This window comes from Megachile rotundata, chromosome 2 (assembly GCF_050947335.1).
Source record: "Megachile rotundata isolate GNS110a chromosome 2, iyMegRotu1, whole genome shotgun sequence".
Classification (NCBI taxonomy): domain Eukaryota; kingdom Metazoa; phylum Arthropoda; class Insecta; order Hymenoptera; family Megachilidae; genus Megachile; species Megachile rotundata.
Window position 1 is genome coordinate 23,246,159 of NC_134984.1, and position 18,319 is coordinate 23,264,477.

General features: G+C 32.9%; 4 protein-coding genes across 7 annotated transcripts; 3 read left to right on the plus strand and 1 right to left on the minus strand.

Moving 5' to 3' along the window:
- Window positions 1–434: 434 nt before the first annotated feature.
- Window positions 435–2,221, plus strand: LOC100882603 (RNA pseudouridylate synthase domain-containing protein 1). 3 transcript variants are annotated; one of them, XM_076528928.1, is made up of 5 exons: window positions 435–585; window positions 653–1,303; window positions 1,378–1,621; window positions 1,711–1,990; window positions 2,057–2,221. In XM_076528928.1, exons 2-5 carry the CDS (start codon window positions 1,100–1,102, stop codon window positions 2,205–2,207), a joined length of 879 nt encoding a protein of 292 aa, XP_076385043.1. In that variant the 5' UTR covers window positions 435–585; window positions 653–1,099; the 3' UTR covers window positions 2,208–2,221. The 3 variants fall into 3 exon arrangements, with proteins under 3 accessions (XP_076385043.1, XP_012149237.2, XP_012149236.2); XM_012293847.2 differs by having other exon boundaries at window positions 1,714–1,990; XM_012293846.2 differs by having other exon boundaries at window positions 435–1,303.
- Window positions 2,219–3,550, minus strand: LOC100882715 (DNA repair protein XRCC3). 2 transcript variants are annotated; one of them, XM_012293843.2, is made up of 6 exons: window positions 3,479–3,550; window positions 3,358–3,403; window positions 3,039–3,236; window positions 2,802–2,932; window positions 2,524–2,733; window positions 2,219–2,451 (listed from the first exon to the last, which is right to left on the minus strand). In XM_012293843.2, the coding sequence occupies exons 2-6, from the start codon at window positions 3,371–3,373 to the stop codon at window positions 2,242–2,244; spliced, it is 765 nt and encodes a 254-aa protein (XP_012149233.1). In that variant the 5' UTR covers window positions 3,374–3,403; window positions 3,479–3,550; the 3' UTR covers window positions 2,219–2,241. The 2 variants fall into 2 exon arrangements, with proteins under 2 accessions (XP_012149233.1, XP_012149232.1); XM_012293842.2 differs by having other exon boundaries at window positions 3,358–3,535.
- A 751-nt stretch (window positions 3,551–4,301) lies between these two features.
- On the plus strand, window positions 4,302–15,222 carry LOC100882822 (E3 SUMO-protein ligase RanBP2). The gene is made up of 10 exons (XM_012293855.2): window positions 4,302–4,563; window positions 5,011–5,236; window positions 5,309–5,485; window positions 5,556–5,868; window positions 5,978–12,468; window positions 12,540–12,779; window positions 12,914–13,258; window positions 14,123–14,526; window positions 14,606–14,731; window positions 14,795–15,222. The coding sequence occupies exons 1-10, from the start codon at window positions 4,492–4,494 to the stop codon at window positions 14,864–14,866; spliced, it is 8,466 nt and encodes a 2,821-aa protein (XP_012149245.2). The 5' UTR covers window positions 4,302–4,491; the 3' UTR covers window positions 14,867–15,222.
- Window positions 15,223–15,469: 247 nt separating this feature from the next.
- Window positions 15,470–18,233, plus strand: yip2 (yippee interacting protein 2). The gene is made up of 8 exons (XM_012293854.2): window positions 15,470–15,627; window positions 16,375–16,541; window positions 16,636–16,767; window positions 16,844–17,108; window positions 17,197–17,372; window positions 17,457–17,657; window positions 17,743–17,897; window positions 17,980–18,233. Exons 1-8 carry the CDS (start codon window positions 15,609–15,611, stop codon window positions 18,062–18,064), a joined length of 1,200 nt encoding a protein of 399 aa, XP_012149244.1. The 5' UTR covers window positions 15,470–15,608; the 3' UTR covers window positions 18,065–18,233.
- Window positions 18,234–18,319: the final 86 nt, after the last annotated feature.

Consider the following 18,319-nt stretch of genomic DNA (forward strand, 5'->3'; position numbering starts at 1 on the left):
TTTGACCCATGGACGGCGAGGTGCACTTGGCGAAAAATACTGATCCCTTTTTTTCATAGAAAGTTCTTCTAACTTTCTTTTCTTTTTGTAGAAAGTTCTTCTAACTTTCTTCTCTTTTAGTAGAAAGTTCTTCTAACTTTCTTCCCTTTGCTTTTTGGATTCGCCATAGATTATTCGAGTGCAATCTTAGAATAAGAGGTACCGTGCGGCGTTTAGAATAAGTTAAGCGTATGTGTGTGGGGCCCTATGCAATTAGTATTAAGTTAATGTATGCGTGTGCGTGTTGCACAAGTTCTTTGCAATTTTGTGGTAAAGAACTTGTATGTGCGAGCCTATGAGCTAAGTAGAGTCAGAACTCATTTATCCTTCTGATAAATGAGGTTGCATTTGGAGGGTGGTTGGGACTTGGAGTTAGGGCGGGTCACTATCGTAGCAACCTCCACGTGGTGTGACCTGGTAATCGGTATCGTTTTCTAAACATTTTTATACAAATGAACTTTAGAAAACGATATCGAGCTAATAGCTACGAATTAAATTATAATTTCATTTGTTCTCTATTTTCTTTTACAAAAACGTTTAAATCAAGTAAGCATACTATATTACAAGTTTTGTCACTTATCCAAATCTTCTAATGAAATGCAAAACTTTGCAGAAATAGATGACAGCAGATAAGACGGAAACCACAGAGTAAACCAGAGGCGACACACTCGGCATCTTTGATCTCTCATTGTTTACCGACGTACACAAATTTGTACTACAATTGCAACCATTGATAGGGAAATTCCAGAACTACCATATCGATTGAACTGGGTTTACACCGCAGCGCCCTTCGTGGTAGAAATTGGAAACGAATGTACTCGTAGCAGTGATTACATTGTCAATGTTGTAACTATAGTCGTTGTTTATGTGTTATATATTTAAATCTTTCCAGAAAATGATGTTAAATTATTCATTTTTCACTTAAAATAAATATAGAAAAATTTAATTGTTTCAACTTATAATTATGTATATTCATTGAAAATATATTTTTATCATCAAGGCATAAAATAATGTTATAATTTTTTTCATGCAAAGTAAGATTTATAGTTCATAAAATAAAATGAATATAAATGTATTTTATACCTGTAGTATATTTATTCATATATTAGTACAAATATTTAGAAATTTATTAAAAATCTGTACAAAAAGTTTTATGTATACTAAATTTAAGAACAATATAGATATACTGTATCACAGTGAAAATTTTATAGTAGTTTCCAAACCCTATGATATGTGCATTAATAGCAATAATCCTGAGAAAAAGGTATGAACATAATTTATAGTAAAGTTCATAGATATGAAAATAATTGTTACCTTGATAGACATTTAAATTTTTAGGATACGCTTCAATTTGAATTAAAAAGAGTTTTACCAAACTTAGCCAATCCAAATTTATTTCATGAATTTCATTTTGTGCATAGATTAGATTATGCAACCAGTGGAGTAATATGTATTGCACTAAATAAAAAAGCAGCACGAGCTGCTTCAAATGCTTTTGAAACAAGAACTGCTAAAAAATTTTATTTGGCATTACTTCATGGTCACATTAATGAATCTTATATTATTATAGATAAAGCAATTGGTTTGTAATTATATTAGAATGTTTAATTAAAATTTATTTAAATGGTAGCAAAAGTAATATAATACCTATTGGCAATAACATTGCTCCAGCAGGAATAGATATAAGAGAAAAGAAAGGAAATCATAAAATGTGTGTTAGTGGAAATGCATTTTGTGAGAAACCACGAAAATCCTATACAGTTCTTGTAGTATTAGAACGAGGTTTTAGGAATGGGAAGCCAGCTACTAAAGTTCTATTATGTCCTGCAACTGGCAGAAGACATCAATTAAGGGTACACTGTTCTCATATTGGTCATACTGTGATAGGAGATTATACGTACAGTGAAAGAAAAGATATAGAACCATATAGAACATTTTTACATTCCTTCAGGTATGTTTGTACATATAGACTATATATCAGATCTTATTATCAATTTATCTTTCTTTATCTTTCAAGGTTGATATTAAGCAATCAAATTGAAAATTTAGATGTAAAAAGTACAGACCCGTTTCAAGCTTCAGATCCAAGAAATCAATGGTTACCAACAAATATTGCACGTGTTTTAGATGAAAATATATTTTCTGATATTGATGATCTTATGCAATAAAATAGACATAGTAATCTTTTGCATTTTACTTTATTTAAGCTATTGCTGTAACTCCAGATCCTTCTATTTTAAATGGAATAATTATCTGTGGTAATTGTGATGATAATTTAATGCAAGCATATCTAAGAGAATTTATTCTATAAAAATATATGGAATTAGTTATCATGCTTGACCAAGTTGTTCCCAAAGCTGGTCGCTCGCTAACATTATCATCAAGCAGGTTATTGTGAATAACTGCTGTTACCTACATATAAATTCATACATTATTTATCAAAACTAAATCATTCTGTATTGTTACTAGAAAGTTTATTCTTACCTGATTTATACAAATTATACAAATATTGTGTTTGCTTAATTCGTGTAATTGTTGTCCGATTGTCCTTAAACTCTTTGGTCTATTATTAAATTCACTGTTCCAATCTTCTACTCTATATGGTGCAGCAATTGAATCTATGATTATTAATCCTATCTTTTTGGCAGACATTAATATTGGAATTCTATGAAGTAAACATGTTTCTAATTCATCCTATAAAAATAAAATATTAAATGATGCAATGAATAATTATTAAATTATTTTAATCAGATTATAATTACAGTAGTTGAAACATGTTCCACAAATACTAAATCACCGTTTATTCCATATTTTTTAGTAGCATCTAGCTTTTGTATCAATTCCTGTAATCTTCTTGATGGAAAGATAGATTCAGTACATATATATACAGCACCTATTAAGTATTAGATATACTTTGTAATAAATGTTTTATACAAGTCAATTCAAAAGATCAAATATTCATCTTTTATTTGTATTTTAACATTAATTTTTTGTCATACCAGCAGCAAAACCGCCTTTTACTTCAGGAAGCTGTACAGTTAAACATAATTGTAGAGCCAACTGAGTTTTTCCTGTACTGGCAGCTCCATAAATTTGTGTAATTCCACGTGTAGTAATACCACCTTCAAGTAATGCATCAAGTTTTGAACAACCAGTTGTCAGAAATTTGTCCCGCTCCTTCACTGTTTTTGCAGTTTCTAGTTTTCATAAATTTAAATCATTAAAAAGAACATATAGTTTAAACACATATAATCTGAATATTAAGCAGACAGAAATTTTAATTTATCAGAAAAAATATTTATAATTTATTTATAATACCAAAGTAATCTTCCATTAAGTTTCTTTTCCGAAAATACTAATGTATCTGAAATTTTTATTCTTTAAGTACAAAAGTTCAACCATAACAGATATCTGATTTATAAATTACATGTTTATTTACATCGGTACATATTTGACGCATTTGAGAGATGGTAAAAAGAATTAATGCTGTGATTTTATCATCTGTTTAAAAAAAATAATGGCAATTTATCGTTATTAGTTTCTTAATTTAATAAAAGATGGCAATACGTGTAAATTTGCAGCGCGGTCTTTAATTTAATGTTTACAAGAATGCAGTAAGTTTTATATAATTTAAATCATTTTAAATGAAAGGAAATAGGAAATAGGTAGCACATTTTTCATAAATATGAAATGTGAATTGTAACACTTATTTCAAAATCGTATTCTAAAGATTATTTTCTGAAAGATCTTTGGGGAACGATATCGATTGCTGGCTCACACCACGTGGAATTGGTAACGACTGTAATCTACCCGAAGTACTAAATCTCAACCATATTTCACTACAATTATCATTTTTATTATATTACTATTAATTAGATAACTTGCTAATTATGTGAATACCTAACAATAATTAAATTAAGTTTACTATCTACATTATATTTGTATTATTCATCTTACTTCACATTGATTGCATTAATGATGTAATATTGATTTTTAGCGGGTAACGATATTGATAAAATGTATTTCATATAGGCTAGCAATTTTTATTTAAAAAATGAAATTTAATTATATTTTGTTCGTTTAGCGGGAAATTATACTTCAAAACATCAATTCTCGCTTATTTTATGCATATTGACTCTGATCAGTCGGTAATCCTGAATAATACGCATGTCATATACATAACAAGTACGAAGAAATGTACTGAAGTTAGTCGAGTCATACGAATGAAGTATGGTCTTCCGTTAGACGAATAATACGTTTTTAGGGAAGTAGAGCAGTATGGAAGTTGGTATACCTGATTTCGATAAATCCGTTTGAAAGCGAATTGTGGTGCGGGGGAAGTCTTATCACAGAATTCATACCATATAACGGTGTTTCTAATTTCATTTTAATCGAGTATTATTCTTTAATTTTTTTGCGATCATTGACGAAGCTTCGTAGTATCCTCCAAAAATGTTTCGATCGAAGAAAGAGGTCGACCGACACGTGAAAGACATTTTTACCAAACTTAAAAGTTCCGATGAGGTAAGGTTACTTTTCAAAAAATATATTGGCGAATCTTACAGAATGTTGCTGTTAATTTGTTATATTTAATTATTCATTGCTTTCTCTGTTGCAATTTAAATTATACTCTAAATGTTATGCACATGTTAATATATAATATATTTGTCTTAACGTAAGATGCGTTGTATAGAATCTAAGGCCTTGACTTGATTCTGAAAGTGTATACATGGTCCATGTACTAACCTGTATACACGGGTTAATCGGCTTTTCATAAGTCATATGAAAAAATATAATTTTGAAGAAATATCCATGTTTTAATCACGTACATCATTAAAAATATAGTTTTTGCATTTTTGCTAATTGTTTTCAATGATATTTTAGTGATAACAAACAAATTTGTCAGAAGTAGTGTATTGTACCTTTCCTTCATGAATTTATGTACATATATTATTTCTATATTAATTACAGAAAAAACTTCGGTATTATAACATTGCAAAACTATATTATCAAGTTGGAGATTATGAAAGTGCAAAGAAATATGTTTCTACCTATTTGGAAACAAGAGATAAATCTGCGGGAGCTCATAAATTATTAGGTCAAACTCTTGAAGCTTTAGGACAAAAGGAAGCAGCATTTACACAATATAAAATATCTCTTGAATTAGAACCAAAGCAAGATGAACTTATTTTAAAAGGTATAATTTTGTACTTGTAGTTTCGTGTATCTCAAAAACATGCATTTATTTTATTTTTGTTACATTGATTAGTTTGTGAGCTGTTAGCTGAGGCAGCCATCAATGTAGATATTGATGTATATCAATACTGGGTAGATAGAGCTGATAGAAAGTTTCAACATCATCCAATAGTGTTTCAATTAAAGGAAAAAATGTTAACTGTAGCAAAACCAAACGGTAATGATGAAGACCTAGAAAAACTTATTACCTGTATGTATAAAATTTTTATTAATTATTAACTTTCAAATTGAATTGTCTTGAACAAATAATAAATTTTTAGCTGAATTATCAGTACGGCAAACAGATGTACATCTCCAAGTTAAATTATTGAAGCATTATGCAGAAAATAATAGACTTGAAGATGCATATAACCATGCCGTTGGGATTGAGGCAACGCACAGTCACAGAAATAGTATTATATGGTATCGATCTTTAAGCGAATTACTTGTAAAATGTGAAGATAGTAAGAGTTCGGATTGGACATTTTGGGTGTTCTACATTTCTGTGTTGGAGAGATACGCGGCGCTTTGTCTTAAAGAACAGGGTAATATTGTTAAGGAAAGCATATCGGATGCTACGCAAGCAGTATTTAAGTAAGTCAGTTTTCATTGAAAATAGTGTATAGTTAAAATATATAATGTACACACACATATAAAATAGGTGTACATTTAACATTACCTGATTAAAATATTTATGTTGCAGTTTCGATCAAAGTTTAAGTAATTTTGAAGCAGAACATTTCCCTAATCATCCTGCTTTCACTGAACATATGATGTTGCACATGTGGGGTCAATTACATTTTCATTTGGCCTGTTTGGTGTTACGAAAAACTAAAGAAGAGAAAGACAGTTGGTCAGAAGCAGGAAGATTATGTGCACCTCTTTTATTAACCGCATTACACGTTACACCTATCGATCCTACTGTTGTGTGGACTATGCATTTGCTAGATCGTCTTAAAAATCAAGTACAAGTATGGTACAGAGAAGGATCATATAGATGTAGTCAAGCCGGTCATGTACTTCAAGATTATGCTCGAGATAATCCTAAAAAATTACTGGATAGAATCGATAGATATTGTACAAGTTCATGGCGCCAGCGAGTCTATCAAAGAATTTTTGTTGGCCGATTGTATCAAGATGGTAAAACAACGCATTCGTATTTTGCAAATTCTTCGATGTCAAATCCACCGTTACGTCTGTGTTCGTATAACGAACTAAAACGATTTGACGAAATTTCGGAAGATGTATGGCCAGATTCGTTGCATCATCAAATATGGCTTGGTTTAAAAACTAGACCTCATAATTCACAAAATAAAAATAACGGGCCTCATCCGAATCAAACATCGCGTGTATTTTGTGAATTACAGTTCTCTGTCTATAATTTATCTCAAGCTGCTCCAGATAGTTTGAGTCGTCTTGATGTTGATGCATTCTTAAACGCAGCAATTCTATGCGCTTCTACAGTGTCAAATCCTGAGGAATTCCCTACATTACCAGCTGACCTTACCGATACTCTTTGTACTTGCGCTCAAGAGAAATGGTGGTCTTATGCTTACAAAGTGTATACTATGGACAAGCAAACATCACTCGATGATGATCTTGGAGAAATAAGATTAGAATTACAACGAGGATTAGAAGTAATTCGTTGTCTTGGAAATCATGGATTACATCCTGTTATTTTAGTTCATTTAGCACGAATATTTCATTATAGAGCAGAAGCATTGAAAAAGGTAAATCCAGAACATAGTCACATACCAGATTTAGAAGCGCGATCTGAAATGTATTGGTCAACAGCTATTCCGCTTCTTGAAAGATTATTAAACAATCAAGTACTTCGTTTAACGAATTCAAAATACTTTAATTGCCAAGGAAAAGAGATGAATAATGCGGAAGTTATTAAAGCTTTGGAAGAAGGTAAACTGCTTCTAGCTCAACGTCTTGTGCGAGAAAAATTGTACGAGAAAGCTATTGAAGCCCTGCAAGCATTAAAATGCCCGGAGGCTTCGTTTTTACAAGGGCAAATGTACGAGAAGCTCGCAGATGAAATTGTTAGTTCTATACCTAGAGAAAGTTTAACATCCGAAATGAGATCGCAACATATAATTATACTTTCGAAAGCTAGAGAATGTTTTTACCTGACATTAGACCGATTACGTAGTCCAGGAACAAATCCGAAACATCCCTTGAATTCAGAACTTTTTGCACACATCACTGAAATTGAAAACAAATTGAAACGAATTGACCCAGATTTATCACGGGGCGATTTAAGCAGAAACGAATGCGACGGAATGTCGGATGAAAGTTACTCCTCTGCTCATAGCATTGTAGATCAACAAGTGACAAACATAGCGTTACCAGGATTGAGCACATCGATTAATATTCTCAGTACCCCTCAGAAAAATGTCCATCGTGCACCAAAGCAGTCTAGTACTCCTTATAGACCACAGCATCAGGATATATTGGATTTATCACGAAATCGTAGCGAGGCACGTCCAAGTCCTGAACGCCTCGATGCTCAAATCCGTTCAATAAACCAAATGATTCAGTCGAAAGATAACATGATACAGTCGATAACGGAACAAAACAAGACTATATTGGAATTAAATAAAACAGTAGTGGACAAACTGGAAGAATTAACGAAAGAAGTGGCAGAACTGCGAAAAGAAATTCAGAAACAACGTATTCAACCAACCGATGTTAATCCTAATCTGGAAGAAGATTTGTGCGTCCTGAATGAAGATGATTATAATGATTTGAATTATAATGCAAATCAATCAGGTCCCACGTCTTCGATATCAGGAAACATATTCCCACCCTCACACAGACATCCATACTCTCAGTTAGTATATCCTTCCGCTACTGCGTTCCAAGGATATTATCCAACAGGAATGCCATTTAGTGATCCGAACACACAAGCCATTCCTCCTCTGTATCCACCAAGTGTTTACTCGATGCCGGTACTGTATCCAAGAACGAGATCAAAAATACCTGAAAACGTATTTCAACAGGGCATATTCACAGCAAGAGTACCGACACAAATATCAGATCTAATGCAACCAACAAATCAGCCATTGCAAATGCCACTTCCAAAAGTAGAAACAACAAAAACTGAGACAATTATAAAAGATGCACCTGTAAACAAAGTTCCACCAGTTAACGTTGTTATTACTACTTCTGATATTCTTCCTACTACTACGCAAGTTGTTCAACCAACTCTTAGCGTAACAATTCCTCCGCATTTTAGACAAGGAAATATTTCTGCACCAGTTGTGACGGAACAGTCTGCACCTCATTGCTATCAAATTTCTATGCCCTCCCAAGCTACTATACCAACGACGGTGAATCTTCCACCTTTGTCAAATACGCTCACAACTACTCCAGCAAGTATTTCAGTTTCAGAACAGCCAAAACAAGATAATAGCACTATTTGTTCGACTGGATCTCCAAATAGTTCAGATCACGAACATGATCCAATACCTGATTTTGTTCCTGTTATACCATTACCGGCAGAAGTTAAGGTCACTACTGGAGAAGAAGATGAAGAGACTCTGTTTATTGCAAGAGCTAAACTTTATCGTTTCGTGGATAATGAGTGGAAAGAACGTGGCACAGGTAATGTTAAGCTGCTCAAAAACAAAGAAGGGAAAGTGCGTTTACTCATGCGAAGGGAGCAAGTATTAAAAGTTTGCGCGAATCATTTTCTTGCACCTAACATGGAGTTGACTACCAAGTCAAATAATGAAAAGACATGGTGTTGGGTTGCACATGATTTTGCCGACGGGGAATTGAAATTAGAGAAGTTTTGTATTAGGTTTAAAACGGTGGAAGAAGGCATTTCCTTTAAAGAACATTTTGATAAAGCTAAAGCCAGTCTCACTCAGTCTTCTAAGAAAGCAAATGAAATTACTGATAATGCATCAACTAAAGTTAATACTGTGTCAAATAACATTAAGAAGTCAGAAAAACCTAAAGTAGAAACAAAACCTTCAGAGCAAGTAGTGTTCACATCGGGACAAAGTATTCAGAAACAACCTGTTGAAGCAATTACAACTTCTAGGCCTTGTTTCTCCTTCGGGGATGTAAAAACCAGTAAAGATACAACAGTTGTTGGAGGTTTATCGTTTACATCAACTCCAATTATTCAAAAAGTAGCTACAACGGAACCTGCTAAGACAACCAGTGCATCAGATGTTAAACCATTCAGTAAATTTACATTTAACAAGACAGTGACAACTGCTCCGAGTTTTATGACTACAACACAGAAAAGTACAGTCGGTGAAGCTACTACTACGACTCAGTTATTTTCCTTTTGCTTTACAACTTCGCCAGCGGGAACTACAACAGTACCAACTAATGTTAACACTCACAGTACACCAATCTCATCATCGCAACCATTCGGTATTTCCATCTCTACTGAAAATCCTTCTTCGAATATGCCTCAATTTTCACTTAGAAGACCACACGCTCCTCCATCAAGTGCCATTACTTCAGCAACTTCTACTGTAGGTATTCAAGACGACGATGCTGCGCAAGGTGAACAGGACGTGCTGTTCAGTGAGAAGATTAGTCTTCGGTACTACCACAGTGATACTAAACAGTGGGAAGATAAAGGTACAGGACAATTAAGGATTTTATGGAGCCCAAAAACGAACAAAGTTCGTTTATCAGTGAAAGAAGAAACTAGTTCAAAAGTCCTCTACAATTATAATGTCCTGTCTAAAATGCCATTCACGTTTGAGGATGGTGGTAACACCGCCGTTATTTGGAACTTTTATTACGGACCAGACAATAAGACGGCGATGTTTATGGCAACCTTTAAAACAGCAGATCAGGCGTCTTCATTTTATCGCGCTATCACTAACTATCAGCAAAAAATGGTGAACGACTGTATTTCTGCCGAAAATGTAAAGAAACAGGAAACAACTAAGCAAGCGCAAGCAAGTAAAACTCAGCAACCATCTTTAAGTGAAATGTTCAAACCAGCAGCAGGTTCATGGGAATGCGAAGCTTGTTACACGAGAAATAGCGCAACGGACATGAAATGTTTAGCTTGCGAAGCGCCTCGCCCTTCTGCATCCAATAAGGCAGGTATTTCTACTACAAGTTCATTCCCTCAGGTATCTAAGCCAGTTGATTCTTCATGGAAATGTAAATGCTCCAACGTAAATGCAGCAGATAAAAATTATTGTGTTATTTGTGACGCGCCGAAAGATCCATCTCTTCCACCTAAACCGAAAACTGCAGGATTCATATTAAGTACTAATACTTCTGCACCTGTGACACCATTTACCTTCGGTATTCCACAGGATGCAAATAAGAAAACTACCGGCAAATTTTCATTTCAGTTATCTACACCCAATAACGTTTCTAAAGATTCTAAATCTACAGAAGCTGATGCACAGTCAGATATTTCTGGGTCGAGATTTATCTTTGGAATGCCACAAAAATCAAATACACAGTCGAACAAGAGTTCTACGTTTACATTTGGTTCACCAGGAAAGTCGTTCGAGTTCAACTTTGCGCCAAAATCCCCAACAAAATCAGCTGAAGGCGACGAAAACAGCGAGGAAGAGGTAGTGGAAAGTGACGACATTCATTTCACGCCGGTAATTCCGTTACCGGAAAAGATTGAAGTCAAAACAGGCGAAGAAAACGAAGAAGTTCTTTACAGTCACAGAGCAAAATTGTTCAGATACGATAAATCAGTTAACGAATGGAAAGAACGTGGTTTGGGAGATATAAAATTACTGCGACACAAAGAAACGGGTAAACTGAGACTAGTAATGAGACGCGAACAAATTTTGAAGCTTTGCTTGAACCATTTTGTACTGTCCGATTTGGAAATGAAACCGAAAGACGAAAAGACATGGATGTGGAATGCCGCTGATTACAGCGAAGGAGAAATCGAACACATGCTTTTCGCGTGTCGTTTTAAAACGCCTGACATCGCGAAGAATTTCAAGAACGTAGTCGATAATTCGAGAAAGGAGAACAAAGTTCCAACTACCAAAAAGGATACAGAAACCGAAGTAGGAACATCTGCCAAAGGTTCTCCGGTTCAAGAAATAGAAGTTCTTTACGAAGTAAAAGTGACGCCTGAAGAGAAAAAAGAAGCGTTGAGATTACAGCTGCCAGAAAACTTCTATGCATACAAACAGAAACCGGATTGCCCTGGATGTAGGGGCTGCGAAGAAGCTGCTGAAGAAACATCATTAGCACCAAAAGCGTCTATAGAAAATCAAAAGCCTCAAATATCTATGTCTGCCATACAGTTCCCTTCAAAACCTACTAGCACCATTAGCGAAGTCACAGCTGGAACGAATGTCTCTTCCGTTTTCAAGCCTGGAACCGGCTTTCGATTGTTCGGAACGGATTCTCTTCCTACTACATCTTCGTCGACTTTAACTTTTGGAAATACTGACTCTGGTGCATCGAGTGACAAGAATACTAACTTTTCAGTTGTAATGCCTCAACCGCAATTTAGTATACCCGACGTACAGAAATCTGTAACTGATATCCAAAGCATTTTATCTACTGACGACTTGAAGATATGTAGTCCTATGACTTCTCAAGCACAGACAACATCTGCGTCGTCTCTGTTCCAAACATCTGTAACACCAACACCTTTACCTTTCATATTTAATGCAAATTCAAATAAGGATAGTCCATTTAATTTGAATACAGGGAAAAATATGTTTGGGGGAACGTCAAAGAAAGATGCATCTGGACTACTTAAACCTAGTTCTCTCAATGTTAGCGTAACCACTTCTGAATCAGTATTTTCAAAGACCTTCAATTCTCAATCAAAAACAAGTACTACAACTGCATCTGTGTTTGGTGGTGCTGCTACTCCGACTTTTGGTTCATCTGCAGTGAAAATCAGTTCCGAAAGTACAGAACCTGTTTCATCTTCGTTTACATCACCTGTTGGAACAGCAAATACTACTGTCATGTCCATCAATCCTGCTAATCCTGTAGTCACTAACGCTGCTACGCCATTTTCATTTAATTTATTTTTCGGTGCACAAACAAGTGCATCATCTTTTACAACTTCAACTCCTACAACAACTAATGTTTTGGAAACAACATCCGCGAGTGAAACTCAAAAAGAGCTTGAGGTTGCTTTCTTCCCAACTTCAGGCGAATCATTTTCAACTTTAGCAGCCAAAAATCCTCAACCAGCATTCAAAAAAGGTAATTTATTTTTATCATAATTTACATGTATGCAAAGTTTGAAACATTTATCTGTATTATTTATTTTATAGAGACAAATTTTTCATTCGCTGGTGCTGGGACAGCAGTATTTGGTTCTAAGTCGAATCCTCCATCTGCTAATAAATCTATACAAAAGACAAAGGATCACACCACAGAAAAGAAAGATGAAAATGAAGAAGAAGAGTATGATCACAATGAAAATGATCAAGAACATGATCCACATTTTGAACCTATTGTACCATTACCTGACGTTGTTGAAGTTCGCACTGGTGAAGAAGAGGAAGAAAAAGGTAACAATTTAAAGTAATTCCAAGATTAATTAATGCAGTGTGAATACGAGTATCGCATTAATTACCATACTGAAGCCACTTATGACGAATGATATGGTACACAGTTTGATGGAAAAAATGATGTTATGTTTCAGTGTTTTGTGAACGAGCCAAACTCTATAGATACAATAATGCAACACGTGAATGGAAAGAAAGGGGTGTCGGAGAGATGAAAATCTTACATCATGCAACATATGGAACTTACAGATTGCTCTTGCGCAGAGAGCAAGTTTATAAAGTAGTATGCAATTTTTTGCTTACTCCGGACATCAGTTTTAATAAACTTTCGAGGTCGGATCGCGCATGGATGTGGGCAGGAATGAACCATGCCGAAGAACAACCATGCATAGAACAGTTGGCGGTTAAATTTAAAAATTCAGAACTGGCAACAAAGTTCAAGGATACGGTTGACAAAATTCAACAAACACTAACTGAAATCCGTAAGGACTAAGATGAAAACCTCTCGTTAATAACTGCTTTCCTTAATTAATTATTCTTGCTTCTGGTTGCATGATACATGTATATTCACCGTATATTACATTACATGCTATATAAAATATATTTTTTTATCATTACGCATATTAATTATGGTTTTTATTGGTATTTATAATATTGTTTAAGAACATTATAATTTGCGATCAAGTAGATTAGAAAAATTTATAATATTCGTCTTATGAAATATTTCATCATTTTTCAATAGCACTACGTTGTCCAAAAATATATTTTGGTTTAATAATTTTGATTTTAAGATGGATTGTGATATGTGGTCGTGATATTTCTTTACGATACAACGATGTATAAAATTATTTTACCAAATCTTGTTTTACTTTGCCTTAATTTTATATTTCTAATTAGAAGGAAACAATTATAAAAGACACGTACTAACTGTTTTATGTTTTATAATAAATACAATTTTATAATTAAGTTAGCGTATGATTATAGCACATTTCAAAGCGTGAATTCTTTTGTTAATAATTTATAAATAATTTTTGTTAAAGTTTAACTGAATTGTATAAAAAAAACTGTACAAATACACACTTTAATAACCAAACACTTCAATAAAATGATATGATATAAACGTAATCTAAATTTTTTTTTTACTAATCAATATACAAATTCATAAAGGTGCTGAATTCTTCTGTAAATGTTAAACTACTTATATGTATAATCATAAGGCTTCATAATATTAATAACAAGTAAGCCTGTACCTATTATTGCTTTCCTTTAGAATTTCTATCATTATTTCGCACGTTATTCGTTGAAACAAGTTTTGTATAATATGTATATTTTTCCTGTGAATATAGGCGAAAAAAGTACAGAAGACAATCCAATAGTAGAAGAACCAGATGATGAGAATGAAGACGTTGATGAGGTAGAACATGAAGGTGAAGATGAAGACGAAGAAGATGATGAAGGTGAAGAAGAGGAGGAGGGTGAGGACGACGAAGAGGAAGAGGAGGAGGATGATGAGGATAGAGGGGACGAAGAGGACGAAGATGAAGAAGATGATCAATATTTTATAATTTTTAAAAAGAGAGCTACGTTATTAGCAAAAACAAGTAAAGCGAGCGAATGGAGTCCTGTAGCTTTAGGAACTTTAATTATTTATCACGATGCTTATATCTGTGGCGAAAAAATAACTTTGAAAGCGGATGAAACGGCTGAAATTGTAAGCAGCACGATCATAAGTATGAACACACAGATGCAGGTAAGAAATACATTGGATGCTTTTTTAAAAGTATATTCAAAAAATTATTCGTACTGAACATTTTGTTATTTATATCCAGGTTAGTGGAAAAGAATGTGTATGGACGGCTATCGATTATGCTTTGAATCCAGCAGAAAGGCGAACTTTGAAAGCACTTTTCTCGTCGACTCAAGCTGCACAGCAAATGCAGAAATGTTTTGAGAACGTGAGTAGAGTTTTATAGAAAATATGGGTGATTAATTGAAATTAATTATTATTATTTTAATAGGGAATCCAAGTTGCAAGGGAATCAAATATCACTGAGGAATACTACGATGAAGTATACTACGATGAAGAATAAAAGAAGGAAACGATTTTAGATGTTTCTTGTAATAAAGTATTTCTTCAGACTACAAAACATGTAAATTTAGTTCAATTCCAATTTATAGAAATTATATCCTGTTTTTATGGATGTAATTATGTAATCGTACAAATTATTTAAGGATTTATTAATTAAAAAAGGACAATTTTTTTATGAAATTTAATATGTTTTATGCAATAATATATTGATATATTTAACTGGTAAAATAAAATGTACCATTCAATGAATAGCTTATAGTTTGCTTGCAATTTGTCATAGTCATTAAATTATTTAATTTATATATATACTTTGTTTAAATTTTACATAATTTAAATAAATTTTACTATAATACCGAACGTTCGTTGAAGTTTTTTATAATTAAACAGAAAAAATTAATACCTAAGGAAGTTTCAGAATAAGGATTGGATACTCGATTAATTTATTGTTAATAATATTGACCAGTTTATCTGCGATATAAAATTTCAATGTTGTGTTTTAATTATGGCATGTGTGTATGTTTAATATTACATATTGGTAGTTGAAGGTATTGCAGTTGCGACTACAGCGATCTCTAACGGGACTTGGGCGTTCGAGTAATCTTAAAAATATATATTAAAGGATTGATGTACATATTGGAACACACTTCGGTTTAAATTCTGAACATCGAAGTTACTATAAGTTGATGTGTTGTACATCATCCGAAATTTTTATGGTATTTTATCCGTCATAATAAATTTGAAAGATGTCTATTGTAACGAAAGGTACGTAAACTTATATATATATATCATTTAAAAATAAAAATGACTTGCTTAATTTTTAATATTTTAGTTCAATATAAATTACTTTGTACCATAGCGAATAAATACAAGTCACTTGTCAATTTTTAAATTTCGAATTATATTTTGTTTTATAATGTAGAATATGTGAAATAGCATATGTAAAGACAAATGAAACGTTAATGACAGTGAAACGAAAGAATCTATATAAATACATAAACAGAAATTTTGTGCATATATGAACTTGCAAAAATATGCAAATTGCAGCTTTCTTGACAAAAATGTGGACATACATTATGAAAACTAGTAAAATATATTTTGCAAAAGAAATAAAGTTTCTGTAATCTTGATGGAATTTGTACAATAATGCTGTTGATAACAGTAATAAATAAATTCAATAGAATTGAAATAAAACAATAATAATAATGGTGCTAAGTAATTAAATGTAATTCAGAATGTTAAGTAATGCAGCAGTTTCAAGGTTCATGTTTCTTTTTAATTGATTATTTCATTTGTCATAATATATTATTCCATATTTGTTTTCTGACCTTTGGACCTACATTATTTCTGTCAGTGATACTAAAGTAATTTAAAATATCTAAGATTATAAATATTTGATTCATATTATCTTTCTATTTCTTGATAATTATGTTGTCTGGTTTTTATATATGTTTTTTAAATACCAAATTGCAAGCAATGTAAAACTGATTATGTAATACTTATTTTTTACAGGTGTTTTTATTGTTGCTGCAAAACGTACTCCATTTGGTACAATGGGTGGAGTTTTTGCTAATAAAACTGCAACTGATTTATCAGCTGTTGCTGCAACTTCTGCTTTGCAATCTGCAGGATTAAAGCCTGAAAAAGTAGATAATGTTATTTTTGGTCATGTTTTAAGTGTATGTATTTTATTATTACTTATATTTTTAAATGCATTATTGAATAGCATAAAATCTTCTTTCTTTTCTAATATGTATAATTATAATTTTTAAGTTGTCATCATCTGATGGGGCCTTCTTGGCACGTCATGCTGCATTAAAGTCTGGGGTTCCTTTAGAAAAGCCAGCTTGTTCAATAAATAGATTATGTGGCTCAGGATTTCAGTCAATAGTTAGTGGTGCACAGGTAATAATATACTTTTGATAGTTAAAGCATTATATTAAACTGTAAACAAGATAATTGGAATATTTGTCATTTTTAGAGTATTTTGACAGGAGAGGCTAAAATAGTTTTAACAGGAGGTGCAGAAAATATGAGTCAAGCTCCTTTTGTTGTAAGAAACGTTCGTTTTGGTACAGTATTAGGACAGAAGCATGAATTTGAGGATTCTTTATGGCTTGGATTATTGGACACTTATTGCAATATGCCCATGGGCATGACAGCAGAAAAGCTTGGAGCTCAATTTGGTATAAATAGGCAACAAGTAGATGAATTTGCTTTGAGGAGTCAACAACTATGGAAGGCTGGTATGTATGTCTTATTACACAGAACACTTTATATCTTGTACATTTTTTAATTAATACCAGTATTAAAAATGAATTGTATTTTTCTTAGCTAATGATGCCGGTCGTTTCAAGGAGGAGCTTGCACCTGTAACAGTGACCATTAAAAAGCAAGAGGTAGTTGTGAATGTGGATGAACATCCTCGACCTCAAACAACTCCTCAGAGTTTAGCTAAATTACCTCCTGTTTTTAAAAAAGATGGTCTGGTTACAGCAGGATCTGCATCTGTATGTCAAATTTATTTTTTTGTCTAATTAATTGTATTGGATTGAAGTTGATTTTATATTTATTAATATGATTCCACTTCATAGGGTGTTTGTGATGGTGCAGGAGCTGTTATTTTAGCTAGCGAAGAAGCCGTTAAAACGGAAGGTCTTAAGCCACTTGCACGTTTAGTTGGTTCATGTGTTGTGGGTGTAGATCCCAGTATTATGGGAATTGGTCCATCTCCAGCCATCAAGCAACTTCTAAAAATTACTAATAAAACAATGGACGATATCGAACTTGTCGAAGTAAATACCTACAAAAACAATTGAATTATTTGCTCCAGTGTGTAAATGAAACATTTAATTATATATATTTTTTTCGTATTCATAGATTAATGAAGCATTTGGAGCTCAAACCTTGGCGTGTGCCAAAGACTTAAATTTAGATATCAATCGCTTAAACGTAGATGGCGGAGCTATTGCTCTTGGACATCCATTAGCTGCATCTGGTAGTAGAATTACTGCACACTTAGTACATGAATTAAGGTATGTTATGAATTAAAAAAAATTGATATTACCATACATGAATTATAATGGTTATCGAAATGAATTTTCTTTATTTTTGTAGAAGACGCAACAGCAAAAAGTTTGGAATTGGTTCAGCCTGCATCGGCGGAGGTCAAGGAATAGCTGTAATGGTGGAGGCTCTGTAATATGTGATATGATCGTATTTGTGTGATACGAGCAAAATGTGAATTATACAATCAATATCAATTGATATTGAATGTATAAATTACAAAATGTGTTCACATTTATATTTTTGATATTTTGCATACAACATGAAGAGAACATATTAAAGAATTATATATGTATACCTATATTTTTATGTTAATATAGACTTTTTATTACACTATATATAATATTCCGATGTTGATAAGAATATAGTACGTTTGTTAAAATGTATACAA